The 16,763-nt window shown below is 45.2% G+C and overlaps 1 protein-coding gene across 2 annotated transcripts in view; it reads right to left on the bottom strand.

Annotated features, from left to right (window-relative positions):
- The window catches only part of CCNK (cyclin K), an 879,634-nt gene that overhangs the window by 323,786 nt on the left and 539,085 nt on the right, over positions 1-16,763 (bottom strand). Inside the window, exons 9-10 of one of the 2 annotated variants that reach the window (XM_069637424.1) lie at positions 9,976-10,009; positions 9,290-9,379 (exon numbers count right to left, since the gene is read on the bottom strand). In XM_069637424.1, coding sequence (XP_069493525.1) covers positions 9,290-9,379; positions 9,976-10,009 — 124 coding nt within the window. The remainder of the gene's footprint in view (positions 1-9,289; positions 9,380-9,975; positions 10,010-16,763) is intronic. The other variant, XM_069637425.1, reaches the window with a different exon arrangement.

The following is a 16,763-nucleotide window of genomic DNA, read 5'->3' as shown; positions in this document are numbered from 1 at the left end:
TGACTTTCGGCCTGCATAGCGTAGGCCGTCCACCATTTAGCCCACCTGTCCCTTCAACGTTTTGGGTCGAAAAAGCTTGCAGGACTTGCATGAAAGCTCGTCGTGGTCTCGAGGTTGACACCGATTGCAATGGTGATGGGTATCTATCCAAGGGAACTTGCCATTACACGACGGGAAAAATTTAAAGGCCGTCCTCTCCATAGCAGAGGGTGACGGCAGCCAGACCAAATAGGAAAAGAGAAGGGAGAAGGAAATGCATTCTTGAAGAAGAATAAACCCAGGTCCCCACTCTCCTTACCGTAAGGGCCCGGTGAGAGGGCCGAGGCCACGAGGTCGGCCGACGTTGAGCAGCTGTGGATGACTTCGGCAGCAGGAAGCCCACGAGCCAGTTGTTGAAAAGTAGTCTGGAGACTAGAAGACTGTAGGTCGTGGGACAAAGTATGAAATATAAATTCTTGCGAGCTCTGCATAAGGCGACCAACTAGTTGGGCGGAAAATTCAATCTGAGGGACCTCGATGCGTGAGGAATTTTGGGTACACTGCACGTCACGGATAGTGTTACAGTCACGCCCCATGTCGACGTGCCCTTTCGATCTTCGAAAGAAAGATGCAATTCTCTGCAATTACCACTAGCTGTCGTACTATATGCACAGCATGTGATTCTAACAGATTCACAAGCATCAGAAATATATATACACACACACACACATCCCCCAAGACCCCCTTTGCCGCCCTCCCTCCACCCCCCCCATATATATCGTCTTTTTTCACTCTGCTCGGATGGAAGTTTGTCAACAGACGGAGGACAAGAAAAACTGTGCTTAAAACACAAAGATAGACATTTTGGATCACAGTTACACCGTTAAGATAAAACACCCACCTTGCAATGAAAAGGTATGGGAGCTATGGTAGCGCAGACAAAAAATATTGAACGAGATAAAACTGGAAACAGACTGTCAGGGGAAAAGAGTTTCCCTTCAGTACTCTAAATAAGGAAGGTAGTAGCTCTACACAAAAAGTACTTAATTGGGGGACAGAGATCCCTCTGTACCTGTAGTCTAAGGAACTTGCCTGTGTACTCCAAACAATGCGAGTTGAGCAAGTGAGGGTAAAAAGATCCCAACCAAATAAAAAAAAAGTGAGGTCAGGGTCCAAATCCATCAGATATGGTAGGAGGTATCACTGGAGTAGGTAGGAAGATTGCAAAAAGAAAAATACTTACTTTGGCCACAAATGGGGATTCAGACCATTCTCCCAACACAAGGCAAATAAGAGTAATTGTGTCTAAGGGAGGTGGGGCTGGGGAGAGAAGAGGTCCAGACAAAATTAAATAGAAACAACTAGCATTGTCCCAGAGCTTTTACAACACGATAACCTGGCTGGCAAGCGATTAGGGAATGAACAGCACAATGTGACCTGATCTGATTGTTAGGACGACAGCCCTAATCTATGGCTCGCATGGAGTCCCAGATATTTTTTTGTTTTCCCTGCTGGATCACAGACTTCTGTTTTCCCGAGTGAGACCTTTCCATGGCCTCAATGGCAATGTAACTATTTAACTGTGTGTGCCTGGCTTTCACTAAGATTCCAAGGCCAGAGTGCTCCAAAAGGTACTGTCTAGTCGGTTTCCCTGAACTGGGCAAACAGATCTACTTCTTGTGAGACTCCCTGGCTGGTGACAACTCTTGGTTATTAGCTTGTACCTGCAGGTTCCAAATAAAATTGCTGAATTCAGAGTCTTAGTTACACTCAACAATAAAGCTGTTTACACTCAGTGATTAAGTACACAAATGTGAAGCACATATCGGCCTTGCTTTTCAGAGACTCCAGGTTGGGAGCCCAGGGTGCCATGACCAGATCTGGCTGGACGGATTAATGAATGTCTGCGATTCACTGATTAATCCACATGCAGAGTCCTCGTCCCAGGAAGACGCCCGATAGGTTTTAATGTGGAGAGCATCCCAGATTAGATGGCTGTAAAATGTTTGCATGGCATACTGCTCCAGATTTGAAGCAGGATATACATCTATCTGCCAAAAACTAAGAATAAGGGGTTCTGCCAGATACCTTTGTCAATCACTGGGATTCCTCCCAAAGCAGCTGAGGAAGACCAAGGAAGCGCTGCTAATCCACCTATACCAAAACTGCAACCAAGAGTGCAATACTGTTGAGCTCTGGGTAACTCAGACGTCTTCACATGACCACAGAGAAACAAACCGAAGCTCCCTTCACTTGCCATGGGGGACATCTATGTCACTACTTCCTTGATTCTGTGTTTCACACGGACCTTCATCTGCCCCTGAAACTTAGTTGCATTATGTTAATGGTTCTTATAGCACACACGGTTGCCACGTTTGTGGTTTCTTGGCGCTTTGGCCGATATGTGAAGCAAGAGGGGAGGAGTGGAATAAGTTAGTAGGACCGAACAGGAAAAAGGAGCAAGGGAGCAGTGCTGTGCTGTTGGCAGCTTCAGTTCGGTTTACACTGTTCGCTGATCCTAGGTGGTGTAGAGGTATAGTCATGTTTAGTTCAGAGTTTATTTATTGGACATTTGTATGGCACCTATACAGAGGTGTATGCAGAAGGGTGAGTCTAAGTGGGGTTCAGTTAGTGGCAGTACCCTATCCTACCCGCTTCGTTTTGATTGTGGCACGTAACCCTTCCCCTGTCGTGCATTCTGGTGCGATACGATTAGCACTCCTAAGTTGTGTGCAGAAGTGTGGATCCTCAACAGGGCTATTCAGTGGCAGCATCCTCTCTACCTCCAGTGTTCAGACTGAACGCTGCCCACATTCCTTCCCCCGAGCAAACCCAGGTGTGCAGCAAGCGCCCCCCTCCCCCCGTCTCCTCCGGGGGGTGATGTGCTCCCTGTGCCCTGTAGTCCATCAGTTCCAAGATTGGGACAGCTCTCCTCCCCTTTCTTCCATCTAAGGCCCTCTTTCTATGGTCCAATCAAGTTGGACCGGTTTGACCCCGTAAGGGGGTTGGTATACCTTGGTAGCCCATTCAGATACCACTCTTTTTGCTGCACTCCAATCCGATCCTGCTTACTCCCCAGTCCTTTGGAGTTGCGTGTTCATTTCACGTTGCGTGGGTGTTGTTCATTTGTTTTTCTCCCATTTGGAGCTGAAGAGACAGGTTTTTAGAAGTTTTCTGAATTTGAGATGGCCCTTCATAGTTAGTATTTCTCTGGGGAGGGAGTTCCAAAGCTTAGCAAGAGAATGCTAATCCACCATATTTTTTTTCCTTGTGTATGGTTTAGGTTCTAGGAGGGTGTCGTCGGTGGATCGGAGTGTTCTAGTCAGCTGGTAGATGGTGATTTTCTTTTGTATGAATTCCACTCCTAAGCCATGGATTGCTCTTTGTGTTATGCTCATTGTTTTGAAGGTGGTTTGTTTTTTTGACTGGGAGCCTATGTAGCATCCTCAATGCTGAAGTGATGTGGTCCCTTCGTGAGAATTTGAGGAGGAGTCAGACAGCTGCGTTCTGTATACGTTGCAGTTTCTTCAGTAAATAGTGCAGCATTCTGGAGGTATAAGCTGTTGGCGTAGTCTATCCTGGACATGAGAGAGAGATGATGGCCAGTGTTTTATGCGTGAAGGAGAGGAATGGTAGAATCTTTTTGATCGTGTGTAGATGTTAGAAGCATTTTTTGATTATCGCTTTTACAACTTTCAAAGGTGTGGGTGATGTTCCCAGTTCTGTGGGTCATGGGATGTACTGCTTGCTTCCTTGGATGTTGGATGTAATCATGATTTCCGTCTTGCCTGGGTTGATTTTGAGGTTGTTCCTGTTCATTCATTGGTTCTCTGAGACAGTATATTAGCGTTGTGTTCTCCTCTTGCTCATTACAGATTTTGTAGATTGTATGGGTGTCATCTGCATAGTTGTAGCAAGTGAATCATTGTCTTGTTGCGGTTGATAAGTGGCGGCATATAGATGTTGAAGAGAAGCGGGGATAACGAGGATAATTCTGGTACTCCACAGGGGGTTTCCCGCGGTGCAGATTTGAATGGTTTGATCGATACTGTTTCTATTCTTTTAGACAAGAAAGATTTAATCCAGAGCAGCACTGTGTCAGTGGTCCCTATTTCTTCCAGTCTCTAGAGGAGGCCAACTTTGTCGAATGCTGCGGAATGGTCGAGTAGCATCAGTGCCGAGTTTGTGTTGAGTCTGCGTTGGTCTTTTGGTTGTCCCATATGGAGAGAAGTGCCATCTCCATCCCTCTGATAGTTCTAAAGTCGCGGGGGCGGATAATGAACGGAATTAGCTCTTCTATGGCTGCATTAATTATAGCCAGACCTATTTTTTATTTTTTTATTTTAGGTTATTTATTAGGCGCAAACCAAGTGGCCCACGGGCATACGGGCACTGATGGCAGTCAAAAGCAGGAAGTCAGATTGTGGGAGTCGGATAGACCACTTATTTAAATAGATGTGTCTTAGGTTTATTCTTGAATAACATGAGTGTCAGACAAATTCTAAGATCTAAAAGGTAGGGCATTCCATCTCGCCGGGGAAGCTGCCCAGAAAGAGCCCCTTCTGACTAGTTTGAATGAAGTTTTTGGAATGTTCAGGTTTTTAATTACAATTAGAGCTAAGGGTACGCGCCATCCGTTTGCACTTCAATCTGTTTGATATGTAGGCAGGAAAGAATAAGTTGAGACTAATACGTAATGGTAAGCAGCCTAAATTCAAACCTTTCTGCAACAGGTAGCCAGTGGAGCTTTCTTCTTATCTCCAATACATGAGCAAACTTCCGTAACCCCACAATGGCTCTAATCATGCTATTCTGGACCACTTGGAGTTTATCGAGTTCTGCATTGCTCACTCCTATAAGGAGGGAGCCACAGTAATCCATTTTGGAGGAGATGATAGCTCGAGCGATTGTTTCGCAGCACTGCAGAGATAGAAAAGGATGAATGTGCGTGAGAAGCCTAATGTAGTAGGCCGATGTTGACACCAGACCGTTAACATGATCAGACATATTCAAGGTCTGATCGAATGTCACCCCTAAGATTTTTATTTTGTCCTTTGTCAGAATGTCGTGATCCGCAATGCGAAAGATTCAAACTATGGTGCAAGTTTCCAGAGTCTAGGTCTGGATCCGATGTTCATGAGCTCGGTCTTGCCATGGTTCAATGCCATGCCGCTCATGGCCATCCACTCATGTATGAGGTCGTAAACGTCTGCAACTGCCAAAGAGTCCTTCTCGTAGTTGCCTGTTAAGGTGATCAGGCACTGCGAATAATCAGCATAGTTGGAATAACAGATCTTTTTGTCTTCCAACATATGGAAAAAAAAAAGGGACTGTAAAAAGATTATATAGGACTGAGGAGAGCAAGGCCCCTTGTGGGACTCCATAGCCGACTGACACAGGGTCCGCCTCTGCTTCCTTACTACAGACCTGCCTAGTCTTCATCCCCAGGAAGGACTGCATACAGTCCCTTGCTTGCTCACTAAAATTAGCAACTTACTGAAGTCTGTCCAGGAGGGCGGTGTGATCCACTACATCAAATGTGGCCGATAAGTCCAAGGACATCAGCAGCATAGTTGTGCCATTATTAATTCAGCTCATCATATTGGACTTTAATTCTAGCAGTGCTGATTCAGTGCTAAATGCAGGCCGAAAACCTGACTGACCTTCATTCAAAATCGGATAGTCTGATATGGCAAAGCAATTGTTCGTACGCAACTCTATCCATTATCTTAAGGCTGAAGGGCGAGTTGGAAGTTGGTCGATAGTTGGTGGAGTTTTTAGGGTCGAGGTTTGTTTTTTTCAGCAGAGGGATGACCCAAGAGCCCTTCAGTCTAGTGGGAAGCCTGCCATCTTTAAAAAAGGCATTTACAATCCTAGTAATGGAACTGATCAGTAGTTCGGAACAGGCCTTAATAGCCATAGCTGGAAACTGCTCCCCTTTACAGGAAAAAGGCTTGAGTTTAGCTAGAATAATGCAGGTTTCGTCTTCGGATATACTCCTGAAATTAAACTGGAGGTATAGATTGTGAGTTATCGCATTGTTCTAAGACATTCTTGAAAGTTCCAGCAAGCCTTGAATTCTTGATTAATTCAATACCTGATTTTATTTTAGTGGTTTTGGCTATCATGGCTTCTTGGATCTGCGTGCACCACTCCTGATCTCCAACGATGGATTCCTGGTAATTGACATCAGGCTTCTCCAACTCTCTAAGTAATGCAAAGATTTCCTTCGAGTCATGTTGAGCATTTTGAACGTGTGATTCACAGGAAACACTTTTTGCTTTTATGACTGCCGATTTAAATATGCTTACTGCTTTCAGATAAGTTATTCTATCTTCTTCCTTCTAGGAACTTTTCAGTTGATAAAAAAGCTTTCCTTTTATTTACTCTGAGCTTCTTAAGCTCCTCAGAGAATCAATTATTTTTTGTTTGGCTCATAACCTTCCTGTTCCTTTTAGGAGCTAAGGCGTCAATAGCTTTAGTTAGTGTCCACGAGGGAGTTGGTTAAACTTTCCACAGTCAGAGATGACGAAGTCTCATCTTGAGTTATAGGTGATATCCAATCTCTGAAGGATCTTGGTTTATCCTCTTAAAATATCTGGACTCGGTCCAATTATGTATGGTTATGGTTTGTTTGCTCCGAGTCATGATGTCCACGTCAAATTTGATAAAACTATGGTCTGACCAAGGGCACATTGAGATATCAGGGGCACTGATTTTGAGATTGAGTGAGAAAACCCAGTCCAATATGTGACCCTTGGAATGAGTGGGCTTATTTATGTGTTGAGCAAATCCCACAGACTTCATGAATCTGGCAAGCTCCTTGGCTGCTTGATCCTTCGGATCGTCCATCCAGTAATTGAAGTCTCCCATTATAAGCCATGTGGCTGTTCATTTAAGTTGGGACAAGACCAGGCTGTTCCATTGTGAAATAAAATCAGGCATAGTGTTATGGGGGCGATAAACCAGCAGGAAATTCATCGTGGTGTTAGCATCTGTTATTGTTAGACACACCGATTCATACCCATTGGGGCCCCGGATGTCAAATTTCCATATCTCCAAGAGTTCTTTATATACAATTGCCACCCGTTCCCCCGCTCAGACCCTCCCTTTTAGCACATGTCGCTTTGTAGCCAGTAGGAACAGCGAGCGCCAAGGATGGTCCTGAGGCATCAGGCAATCACGTTTCTGTCAAGGCACGAAAGTCTAGGTTTTTCTCAGAAATATATTCTGCTACTTCAACAGCATGCCTCACTAGAGACCTTGTGTTAAGAAGCAGAAAACGCAAATTCTTGCCATCACCTATTTTAGTATCAGGGATAATGTTGACATATGGAAGACAGTTTTTAAGATCATCAATCTCCTGATTGTTGGGCAGTACACATGGCTGGGGTGAAACTACTTGCGCTTCCACCACGTGATGTGCGCCATCTGGAATTATGCCCATAACATCATGTGAGATGGCCTCCTGTGTAACCCACCGCTTGGGTGTGCTCTCTGGATTAGCCCCCAACGATGAAAGGGCATTCTGTTCCTGAGAGCAGCTGTACATATCCCCCCTGCGCATGGTTTCCGATTTACCGGGGATCCATTCCAGCTTATTGGTAGCAAAGATATTTCTGGCTTCAGCCATGGCCGCCAGAACTTCATAGATGCCCATAGGGTGAAAGGAGTGGAAGGTACTGCTTCCGCTCTTCCGGCCCTTTACGCCTGAAATGCAAACAAATAGGCGCAAGATCACCAATGCGGTCTGGAGATGTAGTGATAAACTACCTGAACACACGTCGCACGGCTGCTTTAAAAACCGAAAGCGGGATGCAGACTGTGTCTCTGTAAATAAATGAAGCGCTGAGAGAGGCAGATGAAGCAGAGTCGCAAAATACCAGAATCTAATAAAACGCAGACACTAAAGACAAATTGCAAACACAAAGTTTAAAAGTTTGTATGAAAACGGGAATAGGAACAGCAAGGCACTAAAAAGGTACCTAAGGTAGTAACTGACTTCCTGACTACTGGCTCTGTAATGACTCAGGCCAGTTGCCTTATTTGAGGTCTTATTTGTATTTTTTTTTTAAACTTGTTAGCAAACTTTGTTATGGGCTCCTTAAAGATCACCAGGTTGTCTGTAGGGATGACCTATTTTGGAGCTTAACCTTAAAGATCGAGAACAGTCTGACCAGTCTGGGTTCAATGAATCCATAGGCATAAAAAGGTTCCAAAGGTGTGTAAAAAATAGAGAAAGGTGATGTCCACGTTGACTGAGGGGAAAGCCTTGGTTGAGTAAGTGTTCCCTGTCTAGAAGTCCCACATTCGTTTTGTGGGATTGATGACTATTCAGGAATTTCTTTGAGGGATTTCTATAGGCAAGTCATAGCAGCAAAAGACTGAGGATTAACCAATGGTACATAAGACGCAGGTTCAAGAACAGCTCCAGGTTCAAACATCAGTACCTCCCCCGGATAACAAACAGTCTGAACAAAGGATAAACCCTTTCAATGCCAATCGAAAATGTTTGCTGTCCTCAGCATTGGTTTGTATGCAGTCTAATTTACCTTTAATATCTCAGAATCATTAAAAAATATATTCAATGGTATCAAGGAAACATACGTCCCTACTTACCAGCAGAATGCTCCCAAATGAGGCACCTACATTCTTAGAATATATTTGGTTAGAACTAAACCCATAAGAAAGACACAGGCAGCAGAGAGGGAAATACTGAAAGCAAACTGACTAAATACACAGTCCCTTGACAGATAGCAAGCAAGAACACTTGCCTGCATGGAAAGTCTCCAAATTACAGTTGTGGCACAGGTTTCAAAGCACACAGGGAACAAAGATCAAGGTGAATAAACTGAAATTTGCAGGGCCTCAAATGTAATAACTACTGTTCCATTTACCCAGATCCATCACTAATGTCTAGTAGCTGGTAATAGAAAGGAGCTCAATAAAATGCAACGTTGTTTACATGTAAGCAAACGTTGCCTTTATTTGTTTAATATGTACCACAATTACTTTCTTCCAGCAAATTCATGTTTCGTACTTTACAAAACTCACCACTTAATGTTTTCTCTACATTTAACTCGGGACAATGTGACATTTCACCAGCCAACTTAATCTTTACTGTTGAAACATCACTAACTAGGGCAAGTAAAAACAACCAGTGCATCATGAGCATTCGGATTAGATCAGTCCACACTACAGATTTCTTTCTTCCACTGATAAGATGTACATTAAGGCAGAGTAAAGGAGATACTAGAGATAGTAAAACAAGTTCAGATTATAAAATGGCTCATGTCAATATTTTGCTCACTCCCTTGGAAGGCAGATGCAGGAAGGGGCATGGTGACGTCAGCATGCAGGGTGTTGTCAGCACATTTTCTTTTTCTTTTTTCTTTAATTACTGCATCGGGAAGAGATGCAAGAGGTTAACCCTCTGAAAGCTGGATAGACTGAAGGCGATGAAACAGTTAAATAAATAGTAGATGCTGTTTGAGAGGAAAAAGTGCAACATACTTCAAGCAGTCATCAGTTTGATGTCTGATCAAAGATATTGGGCTAAAAGGTAGGTAAACTTGCCGTGCCAATATGGCAAACAGACATGGATTAAAACAAACTTCAGGAATTACGTTAAGGATCCAATTAATTCAAGGGCATTCGGGTGTTGGTGTGTTATTGGGACATACTTAAGCAATTTGGTGGCTATTTGATTCTAAATCTTTGTTGCATTTAAGACTGTTCACTACTAGCTTCTGCCTCGATTAAATCTTACCTTAAAGCTGTGGCCTCAATAAGACAACTTAATAAGTACATATTTCTTTATGCAGATCAGATGTTATTTGCAACGTTGAAAGGAGTGAACAAGTTTGCATACAGCTTATTGAATGTAAATTTGGTGCCATGAGTTGGAGCTTCCACATCTGTATTCCAATTATCAGTCACCAGTGCTAAAACTCCTCTCTCTAATGGAAACAGATTTTAAGCAAATCCACCACTCACCACTTGCTTTACTTTCTTCCTTTGGAGATGTAATCTGAAAATGAAACAAGATTCTTTTAAGATGGACCCATATTATAAACAATTACATTAAATGCTTATATGTGTTCAAATGTATTTTAAAATTGGTGTCACTGTTCAAACACTGGTAAGAGAAAAATGAGTTCTCTATAGAATCACAGATTATAAAATGTAAAATTCATATTTCAACACTGCTGCTGCCTCAAAATGTGTTTATGCCTCCCTCTAAGCATTGCCAAATGAACCTGTGGCCTGGGAAATACATGATATGTTCTGAAGCAACTGTATACGTCACACATCAGAAAGGAGTTCAAGGGCAAGCACCAGTATATATTCATGCAATTTTATAAAAGGATGAGAGAAGAGCATGTAAAGGCTAAACTAAAGCTAAAAAATAATGCATATAAACGAATGAGGGGCTTGCATGCAATCTAAAATGGGAGTTGTGACGAAGTCCCCTATCTTACTCTGGGGACATGTAGTGAGCTGGCCAAGTGGGCCAGGCATCTTCCCTCACTTGAGGTTGAAGAGCCCTGGAGTAATATGGGGAGGATTCCCTGATCACAGATGCTTAGTCCAAGTTGAATGGAAGGGGACAGTCACAGGAGAGATCTATATGGACCACCAACAAAAGCTAAAGTTCCTCAAGATCCCACTTGCTGGTTCCAAAATCCACAAAAGAAAAACAGACTAATTGACTTTCAGCTGTGCATACAATATACTGTTACCGAAGGTCCTTCGGGAGACATGAACAATTAAAAGGCCCAGAAAAATGCACTCCGAACCTCAATTTCCCACAACTGACACGTTGCCAGTTCACTCTTTACTAGCAGCGTTCCCACATGCAAACAATCCAATATTCCTAATGCATTGTTTCCCAAAGGTTTTTACTCTTAAGTGAACCAAAGTTGCTATTTTATCAGAGACCATCATTCCTTTCACACTCACAAGGATTAAAGTGTATTAAAGGATTTACCAGCATTAGTGAACATGCTGGGGAAGCAGTGTCCTTCGCAGGGAGTGGTCTGGCGTGAAAAGAAAAATGGATTAAAAAATGGAGGACAAACCAAATAAAAATGTGGTCTGCCGTTTAACAGCCAGAGTAAGCTCAGGTGTGGCCATTAGGTGTAGCCAATCCAACTCCTTAGCAATTCCTGCACAGGCCAGACCTTTAAAGAACCCAGCACAACGACAGAGTAAAGGTCCATAAAAGCCCACACGCTCAGTCGGATGGGGTGGGGTGGGTGTACGATAGAGGTTGGGTATTGGAGACAGAGCTGGAGAGGGAATATTGGCAAAGATTGGTGAATACGAAGAGTACACAGGGAGGATGAAGGAAAAGTTGAAGATATTTTGGGTGAGGCCAATACAGGGAAATCTGGATAAAAACACATGAGGATGGAAGGGAGACCCAGAGGGATGGGTGAGACCAAACCAGGATGGACTAGTTTTGGAAAAAGATGCAGTAGGGTGGGAATGTTTAAGGAGGAAGTTAGGAAACAGCAGGAAAAGGATGGTAATAGTAAGGAGGAGGTTGGGAAAAACTAAGAGGTAGTTAGAAGACTAAGGAGGTTGTAAGTTATCAGGAGGTTGGTATGTAGATCCAAGGAGGTTGGTGAAAGCAGGAAGGATCAGCATGAAAGGTATCTGTAGAAAAAAAAGTACTTCGTGAAAGTGCAAAGGGGGTTGGAAGAAGAGACACTGAAGTGGTCCAAGGTCAACAAAAGGAAGTTGGGAGTATACGAGAGAGAGAGAGGAGGTGGATGACCATCAGGAGGCTGGAGACACATGGGTATTAGATGGGAGGAATTTCAGACTTTGGCAAAGAATTTAAAGTCGAGAGGGAGAACCACGTGGTTGGAGAGGATATGGAGGAGGCAGTAGAATAGGAATAAAATATGAGAGCTGAGAACATCAGAAGGTTGTTGCAGGGAATAAGGAGTAGGTTTAACATAAGGATGTACAGCAACTGAGGAGTAAAAAGACTGTCAGAGCAGGAAGGTTGCAGTGGGGTCAGGGGGGCCCTTGGCAGGTGTTAGAGGGAGGAAAATGAACAACCACATGACAGGGAGCATATTTGTGGTTCTGAGAGGTGAGTGAGGGTACCAGGACCCTGGTAGGAAGGGATAGGTAGGTCTGAGAGGCTCTGCATCCATGGAGACAAGAGGACCCTCCTCTCCAGGGCTCTTCCACATGCCAGAGGACCAGCGCCCACCAAGAAGCGGGACTACCAGAGGGGGAGCTCAATGCTCTTCTGGTGGTACAATTCTATTTTTCCCTCCTCAGGGGACCAATGAAACAGATAGGCCGGGCACAGACATATCCAGTCACATCACGAAGAGTGCAAATTAACAAGGGGGGTCCTGGGATTCCCTCTGCCAGACATTAGTCCTGGTTACGAGAGACTTACTCAGAGTCTTTAGCTCACTATCTTTCAGAGAAGAAATATCCCAAACATATCAGTCTTTGTCCTGCCCTGGGGCAGTCCAGCACCGAAATGCTAAGCAATTCTCCTCTGAACAAGAGTACCAACAGAAACCCCAGACACATGTTTTTGGTCTGGTTGGACCTCATCAGTAGGGAGGAGCTGTGCCTCTCTAAGAATAGTGAGCAAGGGGTCCATGTCTGGATTCCCCTAGTAACCTAGGGTGAGACCCAAAGTTACTTAAATGTGCAAATTAACAAGGGGGGGGGGGGGGGGTCCTGGGAGTCCCTCTGCCAGACTCTGGGTAAGGCTCTTGTAACCAGGACTCATGTCTGGCAGAGTCTCCCAGGACCCCTCTTGTTATTTGCATACTCCACGAAGAGTGCCTGAAACACTAAAGCCTAAAGTTGGGAGGAAGAATTATTTGGGAACCCCAGAAATCCACCAACCCCAGGGTTAAGCAACCTCTGTAAACACGTAACAGAAAACACATATCAGAGGCTATCTGAGGCTTAAGGGCGAGCACATTATTTTATGCAAAAAAACCTTCCCTTCATTAAGATACCTGGACAGAGTAACCTCCCTGATTATTTTAGTTGGCTAAGGCCCGTTCTGTTAAATCTTTTGGCCACCCTTTGAACACCTCAATAAAACGGTCTAAAAAAAAGTTTTGGTTCTGGCTGGTCAATTGATTCATCAGGTTCAGTGACAAATAAGAAAACCATAACATTACCTCCAGGGTTAATCAGGAACTTAGTCCTTACTTTCCATCCTTCACAATTTATTGGGTATGCTTACAAAGTAGAATAGACAAAAAATACTTTTCCGAAAGAGGATGCCCTCACTACGAGTTTTGGAATGAGACCAGTACTCGCCAACATCTCTCTGCACGGCAGGCTCAAGCCCTGCAGACCAACCATCTCGTCCCAGTACTGATATTTTTCTCCACCATGGAGTCTGTTGCTTAAAAGGGGCTATTGGGAAGGGATTGTGAGGGGGGGGGGGGGTGGACAAAGAGCACCGTGATTGCCAGGGTCCTGCTTTCCCCTCCTCCTCAATTTTTTGGAAAACCAGAATGTGCACACCCAAGTGCTGGGTGGAGGAGACCGCATATGCCCAGTGTGAAGAATCCAGAGAATTCATCCCCTCTCCCAAACAGGGAGTCACCCACTTTGTGTTTAGGGAGGTCAGCCTGCTAAGCTCAATAGGTTGATGTTGGAGTGGGTAATATCCAGTGCACCTACCCACGTATTTTAGTAAGATTACTCGGAGTAGTGTGAGAAACCTGAAGGAGTCTCCCTAGCTAGTCCCCAGGGATCTGTCATAAGGGTGTCCAGGACACAGCCATCGATATTGGATCCAGTTTCTGGGGGTGGACCAGTGCGGGAGGATCACCTGAATGGGGGGTCCTCACGGAGTGGGGGTGGGACACCAACGGGTGAGAAGCAGTATCCCCCTTCTTTTAACACCTTTTCCCCATCCTACTACGTAGGTAGTTTGCTGAACAAATCCTACCCATCTCGTCTTTCTCAGTCTACCAACCATTTTCTTTCTTGTGACATCTTTTCCCCATCCTACCCCGTATGACACTTCAACCCTATTAATACCCTCTTTTTCCAATAAGAATCCTTTTTGTTACTGTGATAGAAAACAGACTAATGTTAATGTTGGTTACCTGACATGTCTCGATACAAGGGTCAGGCAATTATCACACACATATGACGGTCCTTTCCTTTCCCCGCAGAGATAAAGGGTGGAGCGAGAAAGCACACTACAAGCACGGCAGACAGCACGACGAGACAGCTAATCCAGCACAGCAGTTCAAGTCAAGGAGAAAGGCGGCAGGAAGTGAGAAGGCGGCAAGGAGAGAAGTGGCCATGCCCTTCTCGTCCCAGACCCACAGAACCATTGGGGACGAGAGCCTAAAACCGCAGACAATAGCACAAGGGTCTTGCATCAGATGTCAACGGTACACGGAGCTTGTCGACGCTGATAAGTGGGAGCAAGGGAAGCTCCTGCTACCGTTGTACCGGCCTCGAATCAAGAAAAGCCAAAAGCCAAACGGTTCATCAGAGCCGTAGATTTGAGGGTAGAACTGATGAGAACCGGCCTGTGTTGAATGAGAACCGCGGAGTGGCATGTTTGAGCCTAGTTAGAGGAACTGTGAAAGAACTGTAAAAGTATTTAGGGGAGACCAGCTGCAGAGGGAACCGACACCACGTGGGTGACACTCAGAGACTCTGCTAAGACTCTGAGTGAATAAAACTACAGAAACCAGAAGGCCCTAGGAGACCCGCCAGAAGAGGTCAAAGTCGTCATAGTGGAGGTCTAGTAAAATCCTCGTACAATCGAAAGACTTTGAGCTACAAATCCTGCACAGTGAAAGTAAAAGGGAAGTGAATCCCGTGAACAGTGACAGTCAAAGTGAATGTGAAACTGGAGAGACTGAATCCAGAAAAGGGTTGCTAACGAAAAGGGGACAAGGAATAAAGTCCAGAAAAACAGGGCATTGACAAAGGTAAACCTGAACAAGGGATGTGCAGCAGAACTGTTTGAAAAGACATCGATATTTGTGAGCGAAGGGACAGCACCCAGAAGAGGGGGATCCAGGGGTGATTTTTTTTTGGATTGATTCATTGATATTTTATTTCTATCGCGCTCGTACACAAGTGTTTCAGAGCGCGACAAAGCAAGGGAGGGGAACAGGGAAGAACAAAACAGCGATCTTACTAGGCCCAGTGACATTGAGAACACGCAAGTGCATGGGAGAGGGGGAGGGGGAAAAGTGCATGGAAGGGGGGAGAAGTGAAAAGTGCGAAGCAGAGGAGAAACAGCTAAATAACAATATATAAATAATAAAGGCAACAAACAGTGGTAATGCAGCCAGCAATTTGAAAGTGCTAGGTTTAAGGCAGCTGACAGGGTAGGTCTGATAAGTGCAGGAAGAAAAAGGGGGGGGCTGTATGGGTAGAGATACAGAGCCCAGTGCAAGCGGTGGTCCGGAGGCAGTGCGGGAGGGTGGCAGGGTGAGCAGGTCATTGAGCCCGAAGGACAGAGGGTGGCCAGGTGCACGGTGCCAAGAGAGAACAGATCAGCAGGGGAGAGGGGGAGCGAAGGCAGAAGAAAAGAGGAAGGTCTTGAGGTGCTTCCGGAACCGGAGATGGTTCTCCTCAAGTTTTAGAGTGGCAGGGAGGCTGTTCCAGAGGGAGGCCCCAGCCGAAGACAGATCTACCCCAGCTTGTTTCTTTGAAAAACGACTGACCCTGAGGCAGTTGGAGGTAGAGGAGCGAAGAGCTCGAGAGGGGAGGTATTTGCGGAGGGATAGCTGAAGGTATTTTGGACCCAGGCCCCAGAAAGCCTTGTGGACAATGCAGAGGGTTTTGAATTTAATCCTTGCATCCACTTGGAGGCAGTAGAGGGATTTAAGAGCTGGAGAGATACGATCACAGGGCTTGAGGCCAAGGACAAGTCTTGCAGTCCTGTTCTGGATTAGTTGCAGGGGCCGGAGAGTAGAGGCAGGTAGATTTAGAAAGAGGCTGTTACAATAGTCCAAGCTAGAGAGAACCAGAGCTTGGGATACCATGAGCTTCTGGGGGAAGGAGATGAAAGGCTGAGTACCTCGGAGGAGGTGCAGTCAGAAATTAGACTTTTTAGAGAGCACAGAGATGTGGGCGGAGAGGGAAAGGGTGGAGTCAAAGATGACCCCGAGGTTCTTAGCCTCGCAGGTGGGGGTAGGAGGAGGGCCAAAGGAGGCTGGCCAGAGAGTCAGGGGAAAGGATGGTGAAGGTGTGCCGATGAGGAGGATCTCCGTCTTGCTGGCTTTCAAAGATCATTGGCGGCACACCAATCTTGAATGGCAGTTAGGCAATCAGAGATGAGAGAGGGAGAGGAGGTGGCAGAGGGCAACCTGAAAATGAGTTGTGTGTCGTTAGCGTAGCACTTGAAATTTGAGCAAAAAGTGGCAATGCAGTGGGCGAGAGTTGCCAAGTATTGGTTGAAAAGCCAGGGCGAGAGGTTAGACCCCTGGGAAACACCACAGGTAGAGAGGAAGATAGATGAAAGGAAGGACCCAAATTGGACCTGGGAGGGTCGATCTGAGAGGAAAGAGGTCAGCCAGGCCAGAGCCTGATCAGTGATAACCAGGTTTTCACAGAGACGGTTGAGCGGGATGGTATGGTTGGCCATGTCGAAGGCAGAAGAGAGATCGAGGAGGATGAGGACAGAGGGAATGTTAGAGTCAAGGTTGGAGAGTAGATCTTCACGGATGTTCAGGAGAGCAGTTTCTGTGCTTCTTGCAGCTCTAAAGCCAGACTGGTGGTCATGGAGACAGCCAACAGAATTGGAA

This window comes from Ambystoma mexicanum, chromosome 14 (assembly GCF_040938575.1).
Source record: "Ambystoma mexicanum isolate Mex_15411 chromosome 14, UKY_AmexF1_1, whole genome shotgun sequence".
Lineage (NCBI taxonomy): Eukaryota > Metazoa > Chordata > Amphibia > Caudata > Ambystomatidae > Ambystoma > Ambystoma mexicanum.
The sequence above is the reverse complement of the archived record's forward strand: the minus strand, read 5'-3'. Positions and strand labels throughout refer to the sequence as shown.